This window comes from Anopheles coustani, chromosome 2, assembly GCF_943734705.1.
Source record: "Anopheles coustani chromosome 2, idAnoCousDA_361_x.2, whole genome shotgun sequence".
Lineage (NCBI taxonomy): Eukaryota > Metazoa > Arthropoda > Insecta > Diptera > Culicidae > Anopheles > Anopheles coustani.
The window spans coordinates 8,354,444-8,377,848 of NC_071289.1; the positions used below are offsets into that span (position 1 = coordinate 8,354,444).

At 44.6% G+C, this 23,405-nt stretch overlaps 2 protein-coding genes across 2 annotated transcripts; one reads left to right on the forward strand and one right to left on the reverse strand.

Moving 5' to 3' along the window:
* Positions 1–1,038: 1,038 nt before the first annotated feature.
* Positions 1,039–2,178, forward strand: LOC131267679 (F-box/LRR-repeat protein 15-like). Its single transcript, XM_058270610.1, has one exon. The coding sequence runs from the start codon at positions 1,061–1,063 to the stop codon at positions 1,805–1,807; it is 747 nt and encodes a 248-aa protein (XP_058126593.1). The 5' UTR covers positions 1,039–1,060; the 3' UTR covers positions 1,808–2,178.
* Positions 2,179–2,255: 77 nt separating this feature from the next.
* On the reverse strand, positions 2,256–19,133 carry LOC131267678 (uncharacterized). Its single transcript, XM_058270609.1, has 4 exons — positions 18,977–19,133; positions 17,511–17,810; positions 17,301–17,420; positions 2,256–4,655 (listed from the first exon to the last, which is right to left on the reverse strand). The coding sequence occupies exons 2-4, from the start codon at positions 17,671–17,673 to the stop codon at positions 3,541–3,543; spliced, it is 1,398 nt and encodes a 465-aa protein (XP_058126592.1). The 5' UTR covers positions 17,674–17,810; positions 18,977–19,133; the 3' UTR covers positions 2,256–3,540.
* Positions 19,134–23,405: the final 4,272 nt, after the last annotated feature.

Here is a 23,405-nt window from a genome sequence, read left to right on the forward strand (position 1 = left end):
TTGTAGAGTTGTGCTTAGAACACAAAACATTATATCTAACACAATGTCTTTTCAAGTACTTAAATTAGACGTATTCGTTATCAGAATAATTTATGCTGAAACAGATCATTAAACCTTATGCTCATTACTGAAGCCACTGGCCACAATCAAATTCAGTGCCGCAATTTGGTAATCAATTGCATTCTCTCTGATGGGATGAGAAATATCACACACACAAAAAATGATTGATCCGAACGCATCCGGTTTGGTTCTGTTTTCACCTTTTAATTGCGTTAGTTTTTCAATTTCCATTCAACGCAGCCACCGGCAGAGCCGACGATATTGAATTTTCCATTCGCCACCTGATGCTGCTTTCGAGAGCCGTAAGGCGCCCACTGCATTCTAGGCGCTTGGACAGAGTATGCAAAACGAGCGTGGGGAAGGTTGGCTGTCCTAGTGAGGCAAGTGAGAAAATGCATTTACAATGCAGTCGGTAGACTCTATTTGCCACTGGTGGCGGTTTACCGGCTGCGTCTGTAGCATTCCCAATGGGATTTCTGTTAAAATAGCTTTTGATGTGCCAACAACGATTGGAAGACCAGTTTTCGTACAATCGGACAGGTTTGCCATTTTTCTCTAGCTTCTTTTTGATGGTGTATAAATGAAGGAATCGTGTAAAAATTGCTCCATCTATTCGAATTTGTTTTTAAAACGCCTTGAGATGACAAGAAAGAAGTAAAAAACTGTTTGTATTGCTGAAACATTCCTTAATTGTTCTGCACAACATCCTTTTAAAGACCTTTTATTTAAATTGTCCTTTTAAATATTTAAAAAACACGTGCAACATTTTTGACAATGTCGCAACGTTCGAACAGCTGATGTTGCAGACTGGTGCAACAAAACAAAGCGAGTTCCGAACTTGACAATTTGTAAAACACATTTTAGTCAAGAAAAGTGGGTTAGTAAAGCGGTTTAGTAAAGAAACCGTTGGTTTCGTGTGCATCGCCTAGTCGCGAATGCTTCCCGCGGATCAGTTTCGAAGCCCTTTTCCCCAGCCGAATAGCCTCAGCCGGTGTATCAGATGGAACTGCTCGATTTAGACGAAGACTCGTTGATGGAAATTTTCTCCTACTTCTCGTTTGACGAGCTGCTGATGCTGTCCGCCGTCTGTGGTCGTTTTCTGCAGCTTTGCCAACGACACCTACGTAAAATTCGACACTTTGAGCTAGACTACCGTGCAATCGCGGGCTGCGAAAACTATGAGCAACGGCTGCAGAACATCTTTCGCAGTCTTGGACCGTCGATGGTTGCGTTCCGGCTATCGGCCGGGTACATTATGGACGAAAAGCTAAAACAAACCATCGTGGATAATTTGGCCAGGTATTGTACATCCTTGCGGCATCTTACAATCAACTACACAGTCTTAACCGAGCTGCACCTGAGACCGCTGGCGGTTCTACTGCGTACGCTCGTCACTCTCGATCTTGGCCGCTGCGATTTGACCGACGCCAGTCTGGCCGAGTTTCTGCAGTCCCAGCCTACGTTGCAGTTGCGTACCCTGGCCATCGCAGGCAACCCGAATCTTTCCGGTGCTTTCTTCGCCAACTGGACCAACTGCCCCATGCTGGAGCAGCTCGATTTAAGCTACTGCTTTTCGCTGAACGTCGATATGATGGAGGAGTTCCTGAAGCATGCCAAACGGTTGGCCGCCGTCGACGCCACCGGAAGCCTTTGGTTGCAGCGCAACAAAGATATTTTCCACAAGGAAGGCCGCTCCATTACGATGGGTACCGAGTTGCCGGAACTGACATATTTTAAATCGGGGTAAACCGTTTTTTGGAACCATTTGAAGAGATATCCTTCCAGATTTGAAGATGAGCTGTGGTGCTTACATTCCACAACTTCCACTGCAAATGTTTTTATATTATATTTTACTCCGATACTTTCAGAAACAAAACAGACTCCACTCTCAGAATATAATTACACAAAATTATGATATTATAGGTGAAGAATGGTGGAAAAATATACATTTGAATATTTATAATGCATTTCAAGAGTGCCGATCAATGTAGATAAGGAATTGTACAATCATCCGTCCAAATTTAACTATTACGTTTTTCATATTTTATACAATTTCGTCCACAATACAAACTCAGTAACGGTTTAGAAATAAATTAAAAGCTACAGCAAAAGATAAATACATACCCTTAAAATTTACAACATTTCTTTCAACCATAAAGTGTGAAATAAAACGGTAATGGCAATTCGGTTCCCCGTACTTGTACAATAAAAGGGTTTTATTATCGTGATCTTTACTCTTTCCCCTTTTTCGTGTAACTAACATCGTATTGAATCCTGTTCTGATAGTTTGTGCCGTATATGTGCCGCTAAAAGGGTCTATTGGGAAATAGATCAAGATACAAAACAGGGCATTTTCCTCTGATACATCCAACCGCGTTACTAAAAGATACTTTGCATTTTAAAGGTACGAAAGTTTATTTTCCTCCAAACTGTTGCGATTGTGCCAAACGCGATATGACACACGGCGGTGGATTGTTTTCATTTAGCTCTCATGGTTTTTTATTTTTTCGGTGACGGATTTTGTAAGCGATTCAATACGATCCTGCCAGAAGCAAGCGCCACAAGAACCATATAGGTACGCTCCGCAGAGCTTCGGTCCAGCGGGAACTGAACGTCATACACGGATACACCCGTCAGGGATGGTTCTCGTAGGCGGCTTCTGGCAAATGATGCGGTTTAAAAAACAAAATGGTAAAGTGTATAAAAATAAAATCATTGCTAAACACGGCTAAAATAACGTTCACTAGCGACGAACGAACGCTTCCCTCTGCTCCTCTCTCTCTCTTTATCTTTACCCGCCGATCGAAAGACGAACTTCTACGATTATTACTGCAATGATAAGACTTGATAATCGAACATGTCTTCATCGCGGATCCATCCATCAAGTTTGTTGGATGGACACATCATCCCGGGGACACATAATCGAAACAACCTTCCCCAAGCTTCGCTAAAGAACTCCGTTAAGATTCTGTACTTCTCACGACGAAGAGACAAGAACACAACTCTCCCTAACTGAGCCCTCACGTTTACATATTTGCAACCGGAGCCATCCCCTCACACCCTCTCTTTCTCTCGCTACTGCACCATTAGATTAGTCTGCCGCGGGGAAAGGAATGAAAAGATAACGCTAAGATTAATGGACTTTAAAAATAAGGACAAATTATGCCGGCGATGTGTAAGTGTTTCCGGCACACGGCAAAAGACACGAACACATGCATCTGGCAGCTTCTCGAAGAGCGGTCTACGACACAACGATTTCTTCCTCTCGGTCTCTATTTGTTCTATGTTGATAAAAAGGTACGCAAAGTAAGTATTTTGTAATGAATATTATCTCGTTCGACGTTTACGCTCTACTCTCTGTTTGTTTCTGTAAACCTGAGTTCTTATACGGTTTATTTCGCAATTTTCTGGATTCCGAATACAAACGAATGGCGCGACTGCTTCCCGGCTTCGATGTTGTTGAGAGAGAAACTGATCGGTTTACATCAAGCCCTTGCTACGCAGGAGCTCGCGCATCAACTTCTTCAGGACGCTGATTTCACGGCCCAGATCGGACGATTTCTTTTTCAGCTCCTCGTTTTGATCGCGAAGCTGATTCTCCTCGACCAGGATCTCCTCGATTTCGGCCTTCTTCTTCTGCCGGTAGCGGGTCGCCGCGTTCTTGTTCTGCTCCTTTTTACGCGACTTTTTGTCCTCGGTCCCACGGCCGTACGGTCTGGTACCGGTGGTGCGCTTTTTCGTTACCGCGCCGCCACCGGACAGGTTCAGCTTTTTGCTCTTCGTCGGGCTCCATTCGTCGTCGTCGCGCTCGTCGTTCCGGCTGCCGTAGTACGACGAATCGGCCGAGTCGCTGTAGACGGGCGAGCGGGAAGACGAATCACCGCTCTCGACCGAACCGGCCTCGGAGAAACCGCACGAGTCGTCGTCATCGTTGAAGCTGAGCTGCTGTTGCTGCTGCTGCTGCTGTTGTTCGGAGTCCTTACCGGCTCTCAACGATTCCTCGACCATCTGCAGACTGCGGACGATGTTTTGCACCTCGCTCATCTGCTGTGGGGTGTAGCTTTCCGAGCTGAAGTTGAACGAGTTTACACCGATGTCACATGGGAGCTGTTGCTGCTGTTGCTGCTGCTGGACGACTCCACCGAGTTGCGTCATTGTGGCATACTCGTCTACGACATAGTACTCCGAACCGTTGCCCTGGAAGGACAGTTGCTGCTGTTGTTGCTGCTGCTGGGAAGGTAGCACGTTAGAAACCGGAGCGTACAAGGGTTGAAGAAGTATCTGTTGCTGCTGTTGTTGTTGTTGGAACGGGATGGAAAACTGCTGTTCGATGGGAATGACACTGCCTCCGACGCCACCGAACGCGGACGATTGTGGTGGCGTTTGGGGCGGTGTCAGTTGGTTCATCAATTCGACATTTCCGTACACACATTCAAAGTCCATCAACATCTCCTCGCTGACGACATTAGCGGTTTTCTCCGGTTGCAATGCGAACGAGCCATCCTCGATAACCGTCGGCAACGGGGCATAGCCACCGAGCTGCTGCGCAGACTGGCCACCGGAGGATAGCTTTGATTTTTCATCGTACCATAGATCTAACGGGGGAGAGAGAGTTAAAAGCAAACGATTGATTAGTGCTGGTGGAAAGTGAGATGTACTAATAGTACTTCATTTGTAATATCCTTTTCGATTAGTTATTGAAAATAATTTTTCGTATTTTGCTCATTGCAAGTAGTTATATATTTTCATGGGATTGTAACATTGTATTGCAATCTCACGGCTTCGCACGTCACAAACTGAAGGTATCAAAATCGAAGCACGACCAGGGCGGATGATACGAAATTTTCCACTCAATATAGACCCTATTGGTCGACAACAATGGCCGGCGAACGGTGCATAAAAATAAAAAAAACATTCACACGCAGATACCGACAAGTGTGCAGATGATAAGCCACGGACGACCGAAGAAACCAGTTACAAGCGGTTTGCCTGCCGAGTCTGAAAACCAACCTATATCACCTTTGACCACGTTTATCGCTAGAGAGACGTCATCCGGAACTCACCGGTGGTAGTGGCCGCTGGGCAATAAATGATTCAACGTGGTTCGTTATTCATACTGGTTCGTTATTTTTGCTACGACCAACAAAGTAGCCTCATGCTGAGGGACACAGTGCTGCCAACGGGAAGTGTTGCCAAACGGGAACAACAAGGTTCGCTATCTTGGATGGTGCGGTTTATCATCAAATTCAACAAAAAGCACAGTAGTGGATCAGTTTTGCCAATGAGGTAACATAAAATGTGCAACATTAAGGCAAACATGATTTTTACATGAGTATGATAACGTTGGTAACGCAGTGTTGCCAACGAAAATTATCGCCAAATGTGAACATTACAGCTCGCTATCTTGGATGGTGTGGTTTATCACCAAAATCGTTGAATAAGCGCCACTTGGAACAGTGTTGCCAACCAGACAACATAAGGGGGGCAACATAAAGGTAAACATGTTTTTTATCGTCTGAAAATGATAAAGGATGATTTTGCGAGATAATGGTAATGTTGTGAAACATGATTTTCCAACCAACATTAAAACGTCATAGGTTTAGTTGCTATGCTAGCAACGAAGATCGGTCCGTCGATCGTTCGCATTGGAAACGTTACCCATCCATGTCCGGCATCCCAACCAACAGAGGGATCCAAGTTCATCTATGTGCATATTTCATCCATCTAACATTACCTTCGCTGGAAATTTGATAATTAAACATTTCCGCTCGTTATATGCAGCGTAAGGCTCTTGCGTTGCTCGCGCGACTCGGCTCGAGGAATCTGGAGCAGCCCGCAGCGGCTCGTGCAGTAGCGACAGCGGCAACAGCGACTACAGCGACCACCGCTACTACTACTATCCCGGATAGTGGCAGCAGCTATCAGACCCAACGACGACAGCGGCGTTCCAGCGACACCCGGTATATCGTTATCGTTTATCTTCATTGACACAAGCTGGATGCTGATGTCTGCAGATCGGTTTCGAACGGGTATAGAGAGCGACGCGATATGCGATAGTCTTTCCTCACAAAACGATCGTAAAGTCTCCACTTGGAGCTATGATGGCGATGGCAACACTGCCACCACACGGGCGAAATATCGGCCAACGGTCTCTCAATTGTTATCGAACTTTAATCGGTGGGCTATCCTCATGTGGCTCGAATAAGCATACACCGGAAAAGCATCCGTTTGGGGGGTATTTCCCTTGGTAAACACTTTTCCGTTCCTTCGTCACACGATCACGTCGCTACTGATCATCCACTATGTTGAACAACCGAACATCAACGGGAACAATTTAGCCAGTGAATAGCTTTTGAAAACACCACAGCGCATACTAGCGGCCGATGGGAAACTAATCGTCCTCTCCTCCGCGACGGCTGTTCGATCCCGGCGGGTTGTTGCAAGCGCCCGAGTTGACCGGCGGACGAAAGCTTACGCGCCTTATCGGAGACACAAACCGATAAGGTTCGGTGGTAGTGTCGGCGGTGCGCGCGATCTTGAACCGGATGGAGGAGGCAAGCGTGAGCGCAAAATTATGCTTGCAGTAGCCAGATTTGCCAATGAAACGCATTTGTCCTGGCGAACAATTTCCCTAGTCGGAGTCCCGTGTGTGTCTGCTCGTTGAAGGACGCTGCGATTTTTTCCTCTAACCCCAGGGCGTTATCAACCACCGGGCATCTATTTCGGGGACGTTGGTCCTAGGCTGGCGGTTTAATCGAACCGTACAAGGATGGGCACACACGGGAATGTCCTATAGCAATCGGTTCAGGGCTACGTACGTTCATCAGCCGTGCAACCCGTGACCGCTTTTAGAGACAGAAAAAATATATATTCCATCCTTCAAATACTAGATAATGCACTCGCCAAAACCAGCTATACAATGTAAACGTAGTCAAATGTTTTTTTTTATAAACTTGATTAATCTAGTGTAAGCGTGGAGATATAGAGCATAGGTTCATAGAGGAGGCTTCCTGATTCAGGAGGCCTTTCGTATTTGCATACATTTCCTCATGACCGCTTTATCGATCACGGCAGCAGCGATCACTTGCACAAAGATTGTAATAATTTGTTAGGCATGATTGCAAAAACAAATGCGGTACAGAAGGAAACAAGCACTACAGTTGCGTACGCCATTTGCTATTAATTGATCAGCCAACATGCTGGAGAAAACGAGATCAGAGACACTGACAACCGAAGGCAAGGGGGCAGCGTTGGGCGCAAATGCACTATATTGGCTTCGACACGTGACGATCGTGTATATCTGTCACGTTTCATAAAACTGGACGAACACCGTAGCTTCAACAGGACGAAGCGCAAAGAGAAAAGTAATTTAAAACTTTTCGCAGCGGATGAAGAGAACACGAGCATGATTTCAATTATCCTCTTTTAGTTTAATTAGATTTATCTCCGACATAACTTCGGCCGGAGGTTCTTGTGCAGAAACATAACTGAAGAATAAAGATATCGCAAGGTATCGAATGTCTTCTTCCAATTGCAATTTACTTTACGTAACTGTTCCGGTTTGCTTGAAACCTTTCCGCATTTAGAGCATAGCGGTCTACATCTCCTCTGCCCAAGGACACTGCGCGCATTTATTGCACCGCAGCACCCGATCACACTGCACGGGTCCGTGTGTTAATGTCTTCATTACCCAAACATTAATTCTTCACGCCACGCAACCACACCACCACCGCACCATGCGATCTTGCGTGCTGCAACCATGGCGGCGATGGGGTGGTGACCTACTTCCAATCGGAACACCGAAGCCCTCATTTCGTTCGACAGAATCAAAACACCGAAGAAATAGAAAGGCAAGGCCAGCGGGTCAGTTCATTGATAACTTCTCGACCAATAATATACGCATGTTTGTGCTGCTCTAATGACACCACACACATGTGTCCGTGTGTGTACGCCAATCGAGTTCGATGGCTTCGTGGGGCGGGAAGTTGGCGAAAAAACTCCTCCTCATCGAAGAAATCAAGGTCCCCTCTGCCCTCCCCTTGTGTCCAGGGTTTGGATTGGGCAGAGAAGTTTAAATTTACAAATTATCTCGCCGACGAAGGTCAACTCGGAATTCGAGGCGGAAGATCTATGGCCGTATATAAATAGCTACCAAATTTTAGAAACAAAACAGAAAGTATACCGATCGAGAGATATATACACAGTTCTGAGACTTTTGCAAAACCTTTAATATCTAAAAAAAAAGTCAATCAAGGTAAAACTCCCTACAGTACCCAATGGTGGAAAAATATGTGGTCTCAGCCCTGATCCTTACTATTAAATCAGCATTCACCGCCCGTATACCATGCCACATGGACACGGATCAACAACAACAAGCTCATAAAAATACTTCCCAGATGTTGTTCAATATGCATCTCACAGCTCTCTTGTGAGTAATTAACAAAACAGAACAAAAAAGGCATCGGGAAGGCGTTCGAAATGACGAGGTTTCTGCACCGCGTACAACAACTGGTGGCCATTGGTAGGATTATCGATGAATAAATATTCATTTGCTAGAACAAAAAACAAAGCAGTATCAACAGTGACGGCCAAGTTGTATGCAACGAGGAGTAACCTACGGTCAGAATTCAGAGGGGGTTTAAGACAAGACTCAACACCACTGGCTCAACTCCTCGCGGGAAACGGATTGAAACGTTTGCCTAGCGGGAGAGAAAGGGAGGGTTCGTGGTCTGTGGTGTCGCGGTGATTCGAATGCACTTTTGCAAACCCGTTCCTCTCTACAAACAATGCCCAATGGTCGCGGCGGATCGGGACTTCCTTTTACAGGTGGCGCGAAGCAAAACCGCACGAGAATGTTTGCTTTTATGGTAAACAAACACAACACTCGGCTGGATGGATTCTACAATACACCTGTGTGGTGGGTCTTCATCGTCAAATAGTCGGAAAAGTCGGGAAACATGTAAAAGTCAAGTCGCCGGAAGTTTCTGATTTGAGTGCACTTATGCCATCCTTACATCAAAACCCTCTCCCTTGTGTATCTGTGTTCGAAGACCGCGACAAACCTGGTCGATAAACGATACGTCGGAAGAGTGATAAATAAATCGAACCAGTTTTCCCACCGTCTGCCACCAGATTCTTACGCTACCTGGCGCACGTTTCGGTTGAACCGGGCGTTGTTACCTTCGTCTCGCGTCAGACCCAGCAAAGTCCAGCCGAACTCGTTTGGAATTAATGTGCGGGCGGTGGATTTCTAAAGGGGGAAAAGCCCCGTTTTTAAACGACCATTTGGAACGTAGCACCGCTGTTCCATATCATTAGAACCGTTTTGCGTGTCGATTGTGTTGTATAAAATGCTTCTCCACACCACTCCTCCCCCACGGTCCGGTCGGTTACTATCAAGGTTACGCGGTAGGTTGGTTTTACGCACCCATCGAGTTCGAGAGTAACCCGTTGATAACTATCAGACACAAGAGGGAAAACATAAAAGGCTACGGAAAATCGCAGCAAACATGCGCGTTTCCATAGAGATTGTGCAAGGAAGTGTGGAAGATCTCATTCATTCGCCGAGCGCTTTATTGGAAACTGTTACTGCTGCTCTCGCGGAGAATCAGGTTGGGAGATAAGACGAAGCGCATTGCTACGCGATGGCGCACATTTTACGCAACACAGTCCCCGCCCCTCCCTCATTTCCCATCGCAGGGAGCGTATTGATTTGAAAGTCAATGAAACGACCGTTCATGGTACAACGCGGCTGTGGATGACGTGCGGGCCACAATCAGCCCCGTTTCTCAGAGGGAGATCATTTGGAGAACAAACATCATTGGGAACCAGATGCCAACTAATTTCCCTTCTACAATACGATATTTGAATTCTAAAATTATTTTTAATATTCCTAGCGTGGGTGAGTCATTAGATTACGAGCAAATGAAACCGTCCAACAATTTGGAGTGCGCCCTCTGACGGTAACCTACTTTTTGCCAGAATCTAATCGCTAACACCGTCCTCAAGCCTGGCGGCGGAAAAAGGTTTATCGAGATAAAGACGTAGAAGAAAACAACCCCTCCTCATCCGTACCTCCCCCTAGGACACACACGCAGCGGACAACTTCGTCTAATGTCAATCAATTGAATAAGGCCACCATGTGGCGAGAAAGCAAAACAACAGAGCGTCCAAGGTTCTCTTCATAATGTGTTCGGCTCTACCCCATCGGACACGCGGGGGTATAATCGATTGTTGAAGACAAACATGCTCCTCCCGCCCCAAACCCCACCACACCGTGGGGAGAGCTGGTAGATCTGTTAGAAATGTTGACTTCACCCGCTCGTGGAGGAAGCGTGTGTCTTCCGAATTGCTCTCGATTTATGACACTCTTATCAGCGTGCTCCTTCTTTGTAGCAGAAAACGCTGGCGAAATGTATTGTCCTGATTGGGGTTTGCCGGACGTGGAAAAAGAAAACCGATCTGCGACCGAACACAAGCAGCTCAGCTCTCCTCCGTTGCTTTAAGGAAGCTTTTGTGTGCTGAAGCAATTGTTGTTAAAACTGATAACCGGCTTTTGGAACCGACGACTGGCCGTGCGCGAAACACTGATAACACGCATGACCCGCGAGCGATGGACCGATTCGTGATTCGTGAAGAGTAGCTAATTAAGACAATAAGTAATCTTAACATTCTAGGAACGCTAAATGCACCCGAGCCACCACCGTGGTGTCCGTTCGAGTATTTAACGCGTTGAATAAGTTCAGTAATTCCTATCGTATGCAAATATCAGAACCACATTCCTGTAAGTTCCTCGATTTGTTGAAGGTAAGGAAGCATTAATCAAACCCACCATGCCATGACACAATGACTCAAGCAAGGCTACACCCCGCTTCCAAACTGGATTGGTTTGTTATACTAACCGTAGCCATTCATTTTGAGGTCAAACGTTGATTCTTGTACTGGGAAGAAGTGAAGCGTTCGCTGGGGCTTGAGACAATTACTGCTGCTTTGGAGCTCGTCCTTTTCCTGCCCGCCGCCGCTGACTCTTTTCTGTTCCTTTCCTTTCCTTGCACCGTAGATTTACCCTCTCTTCCTTTTTTTTGGTTGACTTTATATTGCACTTCTTCTCTTTAATAAAGATTTTTCCATTCAACAAAACTAATCGATTCTTTTTTCCAAGCTCTTCCTCGAAACAAAAACTCTCGCGAGTATGTAATATATTGGGTGGACACGGTCAATTGGTTTCTCCTTTAGTTTCCGTGTACAATTTTTTTTGTTAATTCGACAGTACGTATGCGACTAACTTAGGTATATCTATAGCTCGATCGTCTCTTCCCTCCTTACTAAACAACTAAATAAGCTCCTAGTATCCGCCAGGGATTCCAAAACTAAACAAAAACTTCTAAAATATAAAACAAAGGCACATAAGAATTTTTACGCAACGAAGTACCGTTTTTTTCTTTGCTATAGGAGAGATTTATTCTACTTCTTTTTGTTTCTAGCTGCCAAGGATAGAAAGAAAAGGCACCGTCGGGGTGGGTGGGCACACCTTAAGGGACACCCCTCCTTCTTTCCGTCCCTCCGATAAGAGAGCGATTGAGAGGTTCGTCGTCAAAGAGGTTTCCTGTTTCGAGAGATTGGTCCTGATGTCGATTTGTTACGAATTAATAAGAGTCTCTAACGAAGAAAATGTTTAATAATTACGACAAAAACACAGCAATTTTCGATCACAGATAATAATTGCGTACCAAAAGCTAACAAAAAGTATTTAAAAAAAAAAAAAAGATCAACCTACAAGCAACAAATGGCAAGAATAAACTCGTATCGATTGCAATTGACGAAAGATGGTGGCGATTTACCCGGCAATTTGTGTTTGTTTTGTCTCAATCGCACTTAAACGAGAGTGAGGCGCGTGACTATGTTTTGGCAACGTCCGACTACTGGCTAGAGCTTGGGCTTCCGGTTTCCACTTCCTGCCTTCCGCACACGATGGGCGGAAACAAAAGCTTCTGGGAAAGAGAGCTTATCGATCGTACAAAGGCGCGCGATCTTCTACTAATGGCTACTTGGATTAAAATTCACTTTGCGCAAAGGTGCTTCAGTTCTTGAGTATATGTGTTTGGATATTTATAAAAAAAAAACGAATGTTTTTCCTTCTCGCCGGGTCTCTATCTAGCTGTCTGATGCGTATGCTCTTCTAGTAAAGGTGACGTGATTCGTTGAGTTTTACTTTTCACCGACTCTGTCAACCCCCTATCGTACACGCGGCAAGGACTCAGACGGCAGCGGCGGCGCAGGACAGCGGCAGCGACGACGTTCGTCTCTTCACCAGCTTCTGGGAGTTGAACACGATCTCGCGATTCCAAGTGTAACGATAGGCCACCGGAACGACGACCCCGACGCACATGCTCACGGGTGGTGTCGGGTGCAGTGTATGCCGAATTTTCCGAATCGAAGACGACGACGACGGCAACGGCTGTTGTCGGCGATCAAACCTTTCCAAAAGCTCGCGCGATTACATTAAGAAGCCTCAGAGTATCCTGGAATGGCTCCACCGGATAGCACCAGACAGCGGCTCACTATCTTCCTCATACACCTTCACGGGCCCGCAGTAGGGGGAGAGGGGGAGGATAGCGAAGTGACCTGCCTTCCCTTTCGCCTGCGATGGGACCACCTTACACACACCACTACGGTCGTACGCAGTTTACAACAATCTCGTGATTTATTATTTCTTCTTTTCACACTTTCGATTGTACTAGATATTCGAAGGCACACGCAGCCTGCGGAACACCACACGGACAGCACTGAAGGGCAATCGAAGAAACCGGAAGAAACTCCTTCAACTCGGCACGCGGAAAAAAGCACACAAAAAACTGCGCAGAAAGCTCCACTTGTATCGGGGGGGCAAACACGATGGCGGACAGAGTCACACGGCGGTCTGAATACGACTAACCGTGGCCCCCACCGCCGGCGGACTCGGAAGCTGAGCATCGTACGCACGCGCCCCTGTGCGTTGTTTGTGTGCGGTTCTAGTGAACAGAAAAGAGAGTGGACGGACGGAAAGGCCCACACTAAAGGCGCGCGCTACTACGGACACCACGCTAGAGCGGGCGCGATTGTCCAGCCGCGAGCTTCAGGCGCCGTCGGGGTGATAATAGTGTAGAAAACACAGGCAGCCAGCCAAACCATCAACACACGCCATTGTAAAGGTGGTGGTCGCGGTTCGCGGTTCGCGCTTTATCTCTCGCGAGACGAAGCCTACAACGAAGCCGATGGTGGTGGTGGTGGTGGTGGGTCACACCAAAATGGCCACCGAGTTGGAGCTTAAGCCGGGGGAAGAGAGACTGGTGGTAGACCCGCGACGTGTGACGAAGCGTGTCGAAGTTTGTCTTCGATCGATCGCGCTTGTGACGTCCGCGAGCGGGTTCAGACGACGACACGCAAAACCCACACGGGGGTATCTCATTACCACTACGACCCTAAAAACAATTGACGCATTGATTGTAAGTCATCGCCGGCCGCAAAACGGCACACTCGCTCGCTCTTCCCATGAGGAGAAATCCCAGAGTAAAGGGGGACTCCAGGGGAGTGGACATTAAACACTTAACGCGTACTATAACTGCACGCCGAAGGGAGTAGAGTACTTAAAGGTGATAATTGTGTAGGGAGTCCGTCCACCAGTACTTAATGGCAGGTTCTCCTTGACTTCTCCAAAAGAAAAATGAGGGAGCCCAAATCAAAGCCTCAAAAATCGCTGCTGCAGTCGCAAGGTACCGATAAAATGCTTACGCATGTTCCACTTGCAGAAAAATAAGCAAAAAAAACCCATGGAAGAGGCTAGAAACATTGTGGCAAGAGAGAGTTGGGACCCCGAAAATGTGCCCATAGTAGACACTTGTTGCCCAAAATTGGTCCCCATTTTTAACCCGTCCAAACCTTCTTTGTGTGCAACTCTGGAGGGCCCTCTTGTAGTCGAGGAGACAATCTTCCACAAGGGAAGCAATCGAAAAACCTGTTCCACAACTTCCCCAAGGATCGATTCCGAGAGCCGGCTTTTACTGGTTTAGGTCCAAAAAATAAAAGAAGCATGAAACGAGGAAAGGGACACGGTTTTATAACTTCCAACATGCACCCCGCACTCGGTGGTGCTAAAGGTGTTCCATTTCCGAATGGCACCAGCAACAAACAATGCAGTTGCCATACCGCGCCTTATGGTAGGCGCTAGCGGGCCGAAGGAATATTTTAACGGAGCGACAGACACGGTCAGTGAAAGTCATCTTCGAAGACTTAAGGACCGCACGATACCAACCAAAAGCAAATTTATACCATAGCCCACCGGTTTGCCATGGATTTTCGGTTAAAGACTTTGGACTTTGGAATAATAAAATATTCGAACGGCTAACGGAACGGTGGCGGTATTGGAAAACGAACCTACCATAAAGTAGGTTATACAACATCCGCTCTATATTAAAGAAAGCTAATGAAACTCTCAGAGCATGTTAAAACCATGCAGCTTGTCTTGTTCGTCCTCATTCTTTACGAAACAAAGCCTCGTTGTACCAGGATGCAATGAGGTTTCCGTTTACCATGCTTCACATGATAACCGCAGCTAAAATGAGCTTTGAGTGCAATCGAACAATCACTGCAATAGGTCGGTCAGTGGCCAGCGATACCCATTGAGATGATGTTCTGTTTGCCATTCCATGCATTGCCGTCGACCCAGAGGAGGATTAACACACTGATGAGATCATGGTGCTTTTTCTACTAGTAACGAAATGGGGAAAAACATGCCACCCTTGGGTTATCTCGAATGCAACACATACACTTCCCTGTTGGCGTGGCCCCTTCGCTATCTTATCGAAGTACAGCACCAACGACGACGACGAGGTGGTATGAAAAATTAAGCCCAACAGTGACAAAAGTTGAAAGCCTTACCCGGATGTTCGATTGAACCATCCATGTGAAGTATTAACTACTTCTAAATTTTTGTAGTTTATTTATATGTAATATGTTGTACTATGTCTAAAAGGCTTCCGAATCTCGTTTCCATCAGCGGACAAACAGTGTCGACTAGGAATCTCAATCACAAGCGACAATTTAATCAGTTCCATTATTGATCGTTTGCTAATGCAGACGCACATCACGCTACCCGGTGTTGCGGTAGGCACCAGATGCAAATTGAGACGCTTGTATTTACTAGTTTGAACTTGGCAGTTGAGACTTGCTTGGTTGAGACAAATCACTTGAAGAATCGGTACCACAACCACAGAGAAAAAAAAAAATGGTAATCGACCGTTCAGCGCCACACTGACGACATAACAATAATCGGCGAACTTCCCTTCTTGTCCTTCCACACTGTCTCCCTCTGTTTTGTCCAGCGAATCAATAAGAATTCTCAAATCAATCAAGGAATTTCCACACCATGCCTCTGTGAAGGCAAGGATGAAGGGTTTTTTCCCTTTACAGACGGCGAGATGTTGTTTACTCAAACTGGTTTTCTCCGATCAGCAAAGTCCTCCGTACGTCCAAGTGTTTGTACCGAGCGGTCAAGAAGGTGTGTGAGCGCATTTTAAATCATTTATTACAAACGTAAAACATGGCCCTCTTTCGCCCGGGACAAACCCCAATTTGATTAGAATGGGAAGGTATGGGTGGTACGTAAACGGGACGATCGAGTTCGACGTAACGTCGGGTCGTTGGAGATGGCGTTGAACCATGTGCTCGGTCGCCAAACAGGAAGCAAACCCACCAAGGTTAGCCCTTTCTGTTCAGGTTTATTTATTCGCTTGTTTTACAGTAAGGGCTGGTTCCATGGAAGGAGATTGAGGATAATAAATCCTGCCCCTATTTGACAACGCTAGTAAGTACGGGTTCGAACACTGGCGACGTACTTTCGATAGGGACAAATTATAGACCCTTTGACCGGACTCGTTTCGCCTCTAACCAAACATCATTGATCTCGTGACCAGATTTTGAATAAATCAAACGCTGGTGTAACCATGATTAATTACGTGTTAATGGATTGTCATACCGTGGCATGCACCGGTAACTTATGAAAAGGAATAAATTATAGATGCCACTTAGTAAAACCGATCTGATCAGTACTTGTTAGACGAAGCTAAAGTAATGGACAGGCGTTATAAGCATATTGTTTAAAAATGTAAGCTCCTTTCGTAGTATGTGATAGACCTTCGGGATTGTGATAGCAAAATATTTACTTAAAACTAATTGATTAATAACTTGTATTTTTTACATCCACCCATAAATCCTTTGTGTCAATGTTTTATAAATCTGTATATACATATTACGAACAATCTGTGTAAACAGTATCATCTCCTACTACCCCTGCCATGTCTAAACGTGCAAGCAAACTGCTTTGTGGTGATCATGCCATTTTCACGTGATCTAGACCACCGACACGGACTTCGCATGTTCACAACTACAAACAAAGATAGGGCGAGCAAAACAAAATAAAAACATATAATGCCATTAGAAGGTGTCGTCTCGCAAACTGGCCCAAAACCAACTCGAAAATTAAAACAAGTCCAAAAAAGCATAATGTTCAACATCATCGGCGGAATTACAACTACATAACCGTTTGTAAAGTCGACCACAATCAGTTGTGCGACGCCGTACATAAATACCTCCTCCCCCTCCCACCATTTCTCGACTCAACAGGTTCACCGTCCCGGTCAGTTTATGGTTGTCTTATGGTGGCATCAATGACACTACGACTAGTGGAGTTGAATGATATTTGTACTTCTCTATTTCCATCGCAATGCTCGTGCACATAATTATATTCAAACAAATTTGAAACACTAAACATGTCTCAAATTATATTTTACTGTTATCAACAAGTTCTACACTTTTCAAAAATCAGATCTATTAGTGTATAATGTTTTCTCGTCATTCTTTCTAAGCAAGCAAATCATCATATCGCAATGGTTGGTACAAAACAACCGTCATTTTTAAACCAAATATAAGCTGCGTTTTGACCCAACACATTTCGCACATTTTTACTTTATAAAATGGTTCATGTTTCTTTGTTTTAGGAGTCAAAATCACCAAAACATGTATAACGTAAAACTGTCAGATGTAAGAAAATAAACAATCTTTACTGGTTGGCGAACCTTCAGAAGACACGCGCATTCGCCAACGTGACTCTACACCATAAACATGACGAAGGAACGATTGTGATAATATTTGCTGTTTTTTCTGCCTTCCGAAACCTTCTATATACCGTATGGATAATTTCCTACCTTTTTCCTGCTTGCCGAGGATCGGAAGCACCAGATCCTGACCTTTCAGGAGATCTAATGGGTTCGGCTTAAATTCGACGTCATCGTCAAGTCCAATGAGAGCGTTGTTAAAAAGAGGTTCTTAAAATAAAAAATAATGCCCCAATTAGTATAAGCAAACTCTACCAAACGTTCGTTCGAACGCCCACAAGCAGTGGCCAGTCTGCGTACCATTGCAGTAATCGTAGAAATCGTCTTCGAAGTTCGTCGAGTCCTCAGCATACGATTGCTGGGACTGAGCCGACGGGGACGACGGCTCCATCTTGCCTTCCCAGTCGAGCTGCACGGGAAAGGTCGTTGGCGTTGACAGTAAGTCCATCATTCCAGAAGGCATTTGGACGGTTCTGCAGCGTTGATAATGGTATACTCTGTTGCTCCTGGGCAAAGAATGATGGTAAAAACTCTTGCTGGTTGTCGGCGTTTTTCGTCGCTGGCGACATCATTTTGCTGGTTTGGGGTGCCATGATGGCGCTAAAACGAGGAAAAAGTGTAAACGTTCGTGAGAATACATTTTTGCAATCCTAAAAATATTTCATTGGACGCGTCATTCAAAGATAGTATGGAACAAACAACCGAAAAAAACGAAGTGAAAAAACTCATTCGTTTTAATCTAATCAAAAATCACGATCGCGCACTTCGAGGTGAATAAAACTCCCATTTCCACGTCGTGCGAAATTCTTATCATCGGTAATCATCAACCCCACAACCGTCCGCGATGTAGATAGGGCTGTTGTCGGTTGTTTCGAACAGAAATACACATTTTGAAAAATTATATCATGACAACTTAAATAAAAGTCGTCGCAGCAGTGGATCATCACGGAAGTCATGTTCTTCCACCGCCGCCTTCTACATGCTTGTTGTTGATCGTCGAGAGGGTAACCAAATATGCTTACTCATCTGGCAAGCTTTGATGCTGGTAATTACACAATCACGTCATCGCGCGTCGTGACGTTTGCGTTCGAAGAAAGGTTGCGAAATTCCCCGCCATCGAACTGCAAAACTATCAAGTAGAAAACGTTCGCAAAATTCTCCACGAAGCACGATCAAGTGTACCGGACTAGTTGGTAAAAGTGGGTCAGCATAAACCGCCATCGCCTGGTGGGTTGAGGAGGCAATAATGAAACTGCACAAAAAGTTCATTGCACGCTTATGTGGCATTTTTCCCCCCACAGTGGACAGTAGTTCTTTCTAAACCAGTTTTGGATTCATTTTATCTTTTGCCTTGTTCCCTTCTATGCACCTAAGGTCTGGTCACCCTTTCAAGCATACCAGCATACCGTAGCATGACATTGCATACGCGCTTGAGGGCATTACATCATTTTTGGCGAAAATAATTTTCACTCGCTTTTCCCAAATCACCGGCACCGTTCGAAAGGTGCTTTGCATACCTTTCATTTGACACCACATTCAAGGATTTTCAACCGCGATAAGCGGGAAAAATCGAACCATTTGTTTTTCGCAATACACACCCCCCCTGGCACACCCCCTTCCAACGCACAAGCGTTTCTTGCCCTTTCGCATTGTTGTTAGATGCGTAGTCACCACCTCTTCCACCACCCCGCAGCATAACCCAACATGGCGTAGCTTTTCCTCAAAGCAAATTTCACTCCTTTTTCACTACCAACGGAAATACTTACATGTTAATCCTCAATTCGTTTGGGTGTACTTGGGGCACCGTGGTGCGCTGCTTTTCAGCTGGCTACTAGTAATCCATTTTCACCTTTTTATTAACACGACACAAAATTTCAACACGTTTCTTTGAGGCAACATTTGGAAATGACGGACGCGAATGATTCACAAGTCGTCAAACCCCTCGACACGCCAACGAAAGCCGCCAGTAAGAGATAGAAGATCGAATTTCAAACCTACTTGAAGTAAGTAATTGCTGTAAAGATATGTGGTTGGTTTTGATTGTTTTTCGTTATGCATGGATATATTAGGAAAGTTTATTAATGTTTTTGCAACATGTATACAAAAACAGGGATTTATAATTTAATACATGTAGTAATCAAAAGGTATTTTTATTCTTTGTGCCTCAATCCCGGTCATTGGAACACCATCCTGTATCTTCAACTATGCCGCTTATACGCATTCTGCATCGATTTGTAGATTATGACGTCATTGCTGAACATTTGAAAAGTTTCACATTAAAAAATAATTAATGTTGATAACTTCCATTGCAATTCCATTGACAAATATAAAATAAAAGTGCAATTATAAGTAATTTTTCTTCATTTATGCGCCTCAAACTATTTTGTTAGAAGCAAACTAATTTTTCTTTCATCAACCCAAGGTGTTTTCAACAATGCTGTATTTGATTTTCAAATAGTTCATCGAAGTTTGAACCGGTTTCAGAAATATCGGTTGTTATGGGAACCGGTTATGGAGCATCCAATCGTTAAGAGCGAAAGGTATGAAACGGTTTCGTTGATCGCAGGTGATTTACCTGTCATACCAGGTAATGTAATGTTGCCGGTGATCTTCGATCGATCGGGTGCGTGATCGGGGAAAAAGCAAATAAACCTGTGAATTCAGTTTTCTTCCAATATTCTTGTGTATCCTTCGACGAAGGTAAGTACAAATAGCAGAACTAGTTTTAAATAACTAACATAGTGTGTACTTCCAAGATGTGATACTAAGTTATGTTGTCCATTGTTCGACAAATCTATTCAAGGTCAACGCTGCTTATGTGCGTAATCGAAAAAATGATAATGTTGTTCATGTTTCCTCCTTTTAAACTTTTTTCTATTGATGAACATGTACTATGTTTTTTAATCATTCTGCTGGTTTGATGCTTCGATAACTTGTAATAAAACCAACCTACAGAATATGCCATAGGTTTGCATATTTTAAAGCGATTCTACGAAAGCGAAAGCGAGAATACAGAGACGATTCAGTTATGGAATGAGTCATCGCGTGATCCATTTTTTAACTTCCTGATTTTTTCGTGGATCTTGTTTAACGTCAGATACGTTTTGGTAATTTATATAGATTGGAAGGACCCATTTTCAAAGTTCGAATATGAATACTGGAGTTGCTGAAGGTGGATGGATTTGAACCGGTTTGGCTACAATAGAAAGTCAAAGATCATCAATCTTCTTTGAACATAAATCTTAACTGTACAGCAAAAACAGAGCTATGTGTTCGTCTAGTGCTGTTGTACAAATATGTTGTGGAGGGTTGTCATAGTAGGTTCCCCCCGATTTTGTATCCTAATTTAGTTGAATTGTAAGCCATATTTCCTTTTGAGTTGAATGAAAACTGATGGAACAACATTACAAGCTAAGTTAGATGTATTTATTTAATTAATCTAAAAAACTTAACAATTTGCTTACTAACCCGAGTAATGTATGATTGATTTATCTTACATCTGCCTTTACTTCGATATTCCGGAGATTGTTAATATTGACTGATTGATCGTATCGCGAGATCGCACTCTCATGTCTCCACTTAGTTAAACCGCGTTGTTTAGTATCGCGGTTCCCTGTATACGCTAACTATGCTGCCCCAACAGCTGTTACTGCCTGGCTCAAGTGCTCGCGGGTCTACACGTTCTCGCGCGCGCACAATCCACGTTTTGAGAGAAACCCACGGACCATGTCACCCCTACCGCCCCTTGCAAATCACTTGCCTTTCCCCGGTCCCTTACGGTGGGGGCCACCTCTTGGAGCCCAGCGCCATATATAATGGGGGGTTCATATCGCCGGGCTTTTCATATCAGCTCGCTCAGTCGCGGTGCAGCAGTGGCTCGATAGAGATGTGGTATTACTACGGTGTGATCGATTTTGTAGCAACGTGTCCTTCTGCGTGAGACGTTGTCTCCAGGGTTTGCGCTCCACCGGCCACGCGCACTATTTGCTGAACTTTTCCATACTTATTCTACCTTGAAAAATCCCCCCGCGCCCTTCGACTGTGTTTGTGTGATCGATTTTACAAAACGGAGAAAAAAGCCCAGTGTTGTGAGTGATAGTACCGATTGTGATTCTAGTTTGTGCTCTTTTGTGAATTTGTCGCCATCAGCAAGTCATTAGCGCCGGTAGTCGAACGGCAGAAGTAATTGTCGGTATTTTCGAATTTTTTCTTTCGGCACAGCTTGCTCGGCGTGCAAAATGATGTAAGTCAAATCAACCAGCTGAACCGTAAACGAACCACTTTTGTAAAATGAGAATTGGCCTTGAAGCGGACACCTGAACAAAGCTTTACATACAACCACCTCACCCGAGAGCCGTATGAAAACGTTTCGCATTTAAAATAATAATAATAATTTTCGGAGTGTGATTAACAATTCCTATGTGAATGCGCGAACCATCGCCGTCTTCCGTCCCACTGGAGGCAGGAATTTTGCTTGGTCAGCACTTCACCATTCTATTCTCAAACCTTTATGTGGATAGGAATCTTTACTTGTACACTTCATACACTTAAAAAAAAGAAAAGAAAACCAAACTAACTACTTAGACGGTTGATCCATGTATTCGATAGTGCGCAATCCAACGATGTGGGCTATCATTAACAACAATTGAGAAGCATGTCAGTACACAGTGTGCTATCTTCGAAACTGATCTGCTCTACTACCCTGTTTCGTGTCTCAACGCCTTTATTGGATCGAATTGTTTAATCAGAATTGTACATTACAAAATAGTTCCGGCCTTTAAATTCTTAGTTCATAAATATTTATCATTATTTCCAACAGTACAAACGAATTCAATTGACGCTTCGTGCTATTCATTTTCCGACTCGAGACCTACCCCAGCGTGTTATCACCCATTTTTTGCTGGTTTTTAGCTTAAAAACCTTTTTCATTGATTCTGCATTTTTGACGTCATCGAAAGGAATGGGTTTATGATCCAAATTCCGATAAGCATTTAAACAGATAGCCATTACCAGTATTCGCGATGGTATGGCTTACCTAAACCATTTCCAGACGTTGCTTCGAACGATAAGAGCTCAAAGTTAATTGTTTCGTGTTATCTACCCATTCCCCAATTATGAGGTACTTAATCTAGGGTCACTATTTCTATGGGAGGTGATTTGCGAATTGTGTCTAGTATTTTTTTTTTTTCGATGATCCATTCCTACATAAGTTGTTGCATTGGCTCGATTTTGTGGAGGTGATAAATAAAAAAGTGTCAAATTTTCATGTGCTAATCGGTTTTTCACTACACAAAAACGAATCAGATGAAACTTTCGTGATGGATGGAGGGAGATTTGTTATGTCCATCTTTTCCGTTACCGGACCTTCAGTTACCGGCGACGCTACCAACACCTTTCCCCGAGCCGGGGCTTGTTGAATACATTATCGGGCTAATCATGGTCACAATGGCCACGGCGTCGTTGGAAACGACGAGGAGAGCTCTTGTGTGTCACAATTGAATCACTAGAATAGGAATTGAATAATTTAAAAAAAAAAGAAAAGCCATAGGCAACATCACACTTAACGTTCGTTTGGTGTTTCGCGAGTACAGTATGTGAGTATGTTTCCACTTTTTTGCACACTGTCAAGCTGAATTCGCCCTTGGCAGGCTGAACCCGTCAGGTGGAGTCCGCGCACGGCCATGATGCTGACGGCGACGCTGATGATGATGAGTGGTTGGATAACAGCCAATAACCCCATACATAGTCGATTCTCAAACATATGAACTCGATCGCGACAATCCCCGACGAGGAGGAGACAGGCTTGACCAGCGATCTGACCAATGTCGGCGAACGATCATCGGCCTCGACGGTGCGAGTTGACTCTAAGAGCAGGTCGTAATCACGCGATCCTGGTTTATGCAATCGACCCGTTTTCCAAGGGGTTTTGGTTTTCTTTAGCTCCATCATCGTTGATTGATAGCACGTTCCGACGATGGCAAGTACATAATTGGACTAGAATACATGTGGCCTATTTAGCACTGTTTCGGATATTAAGAGTCCATCGACAGACGGACAAGTCATCATCGATGTCCTAGTTTGGCAAAACCCGTTGGCACGATCAGCAGCAGTACGTTCTAGAACTAGAACTGGCCCCAAACGACGAGTAACAATAAATATGACAGTGATGGACAGCCCTTTTTTCGGAGGCCATTT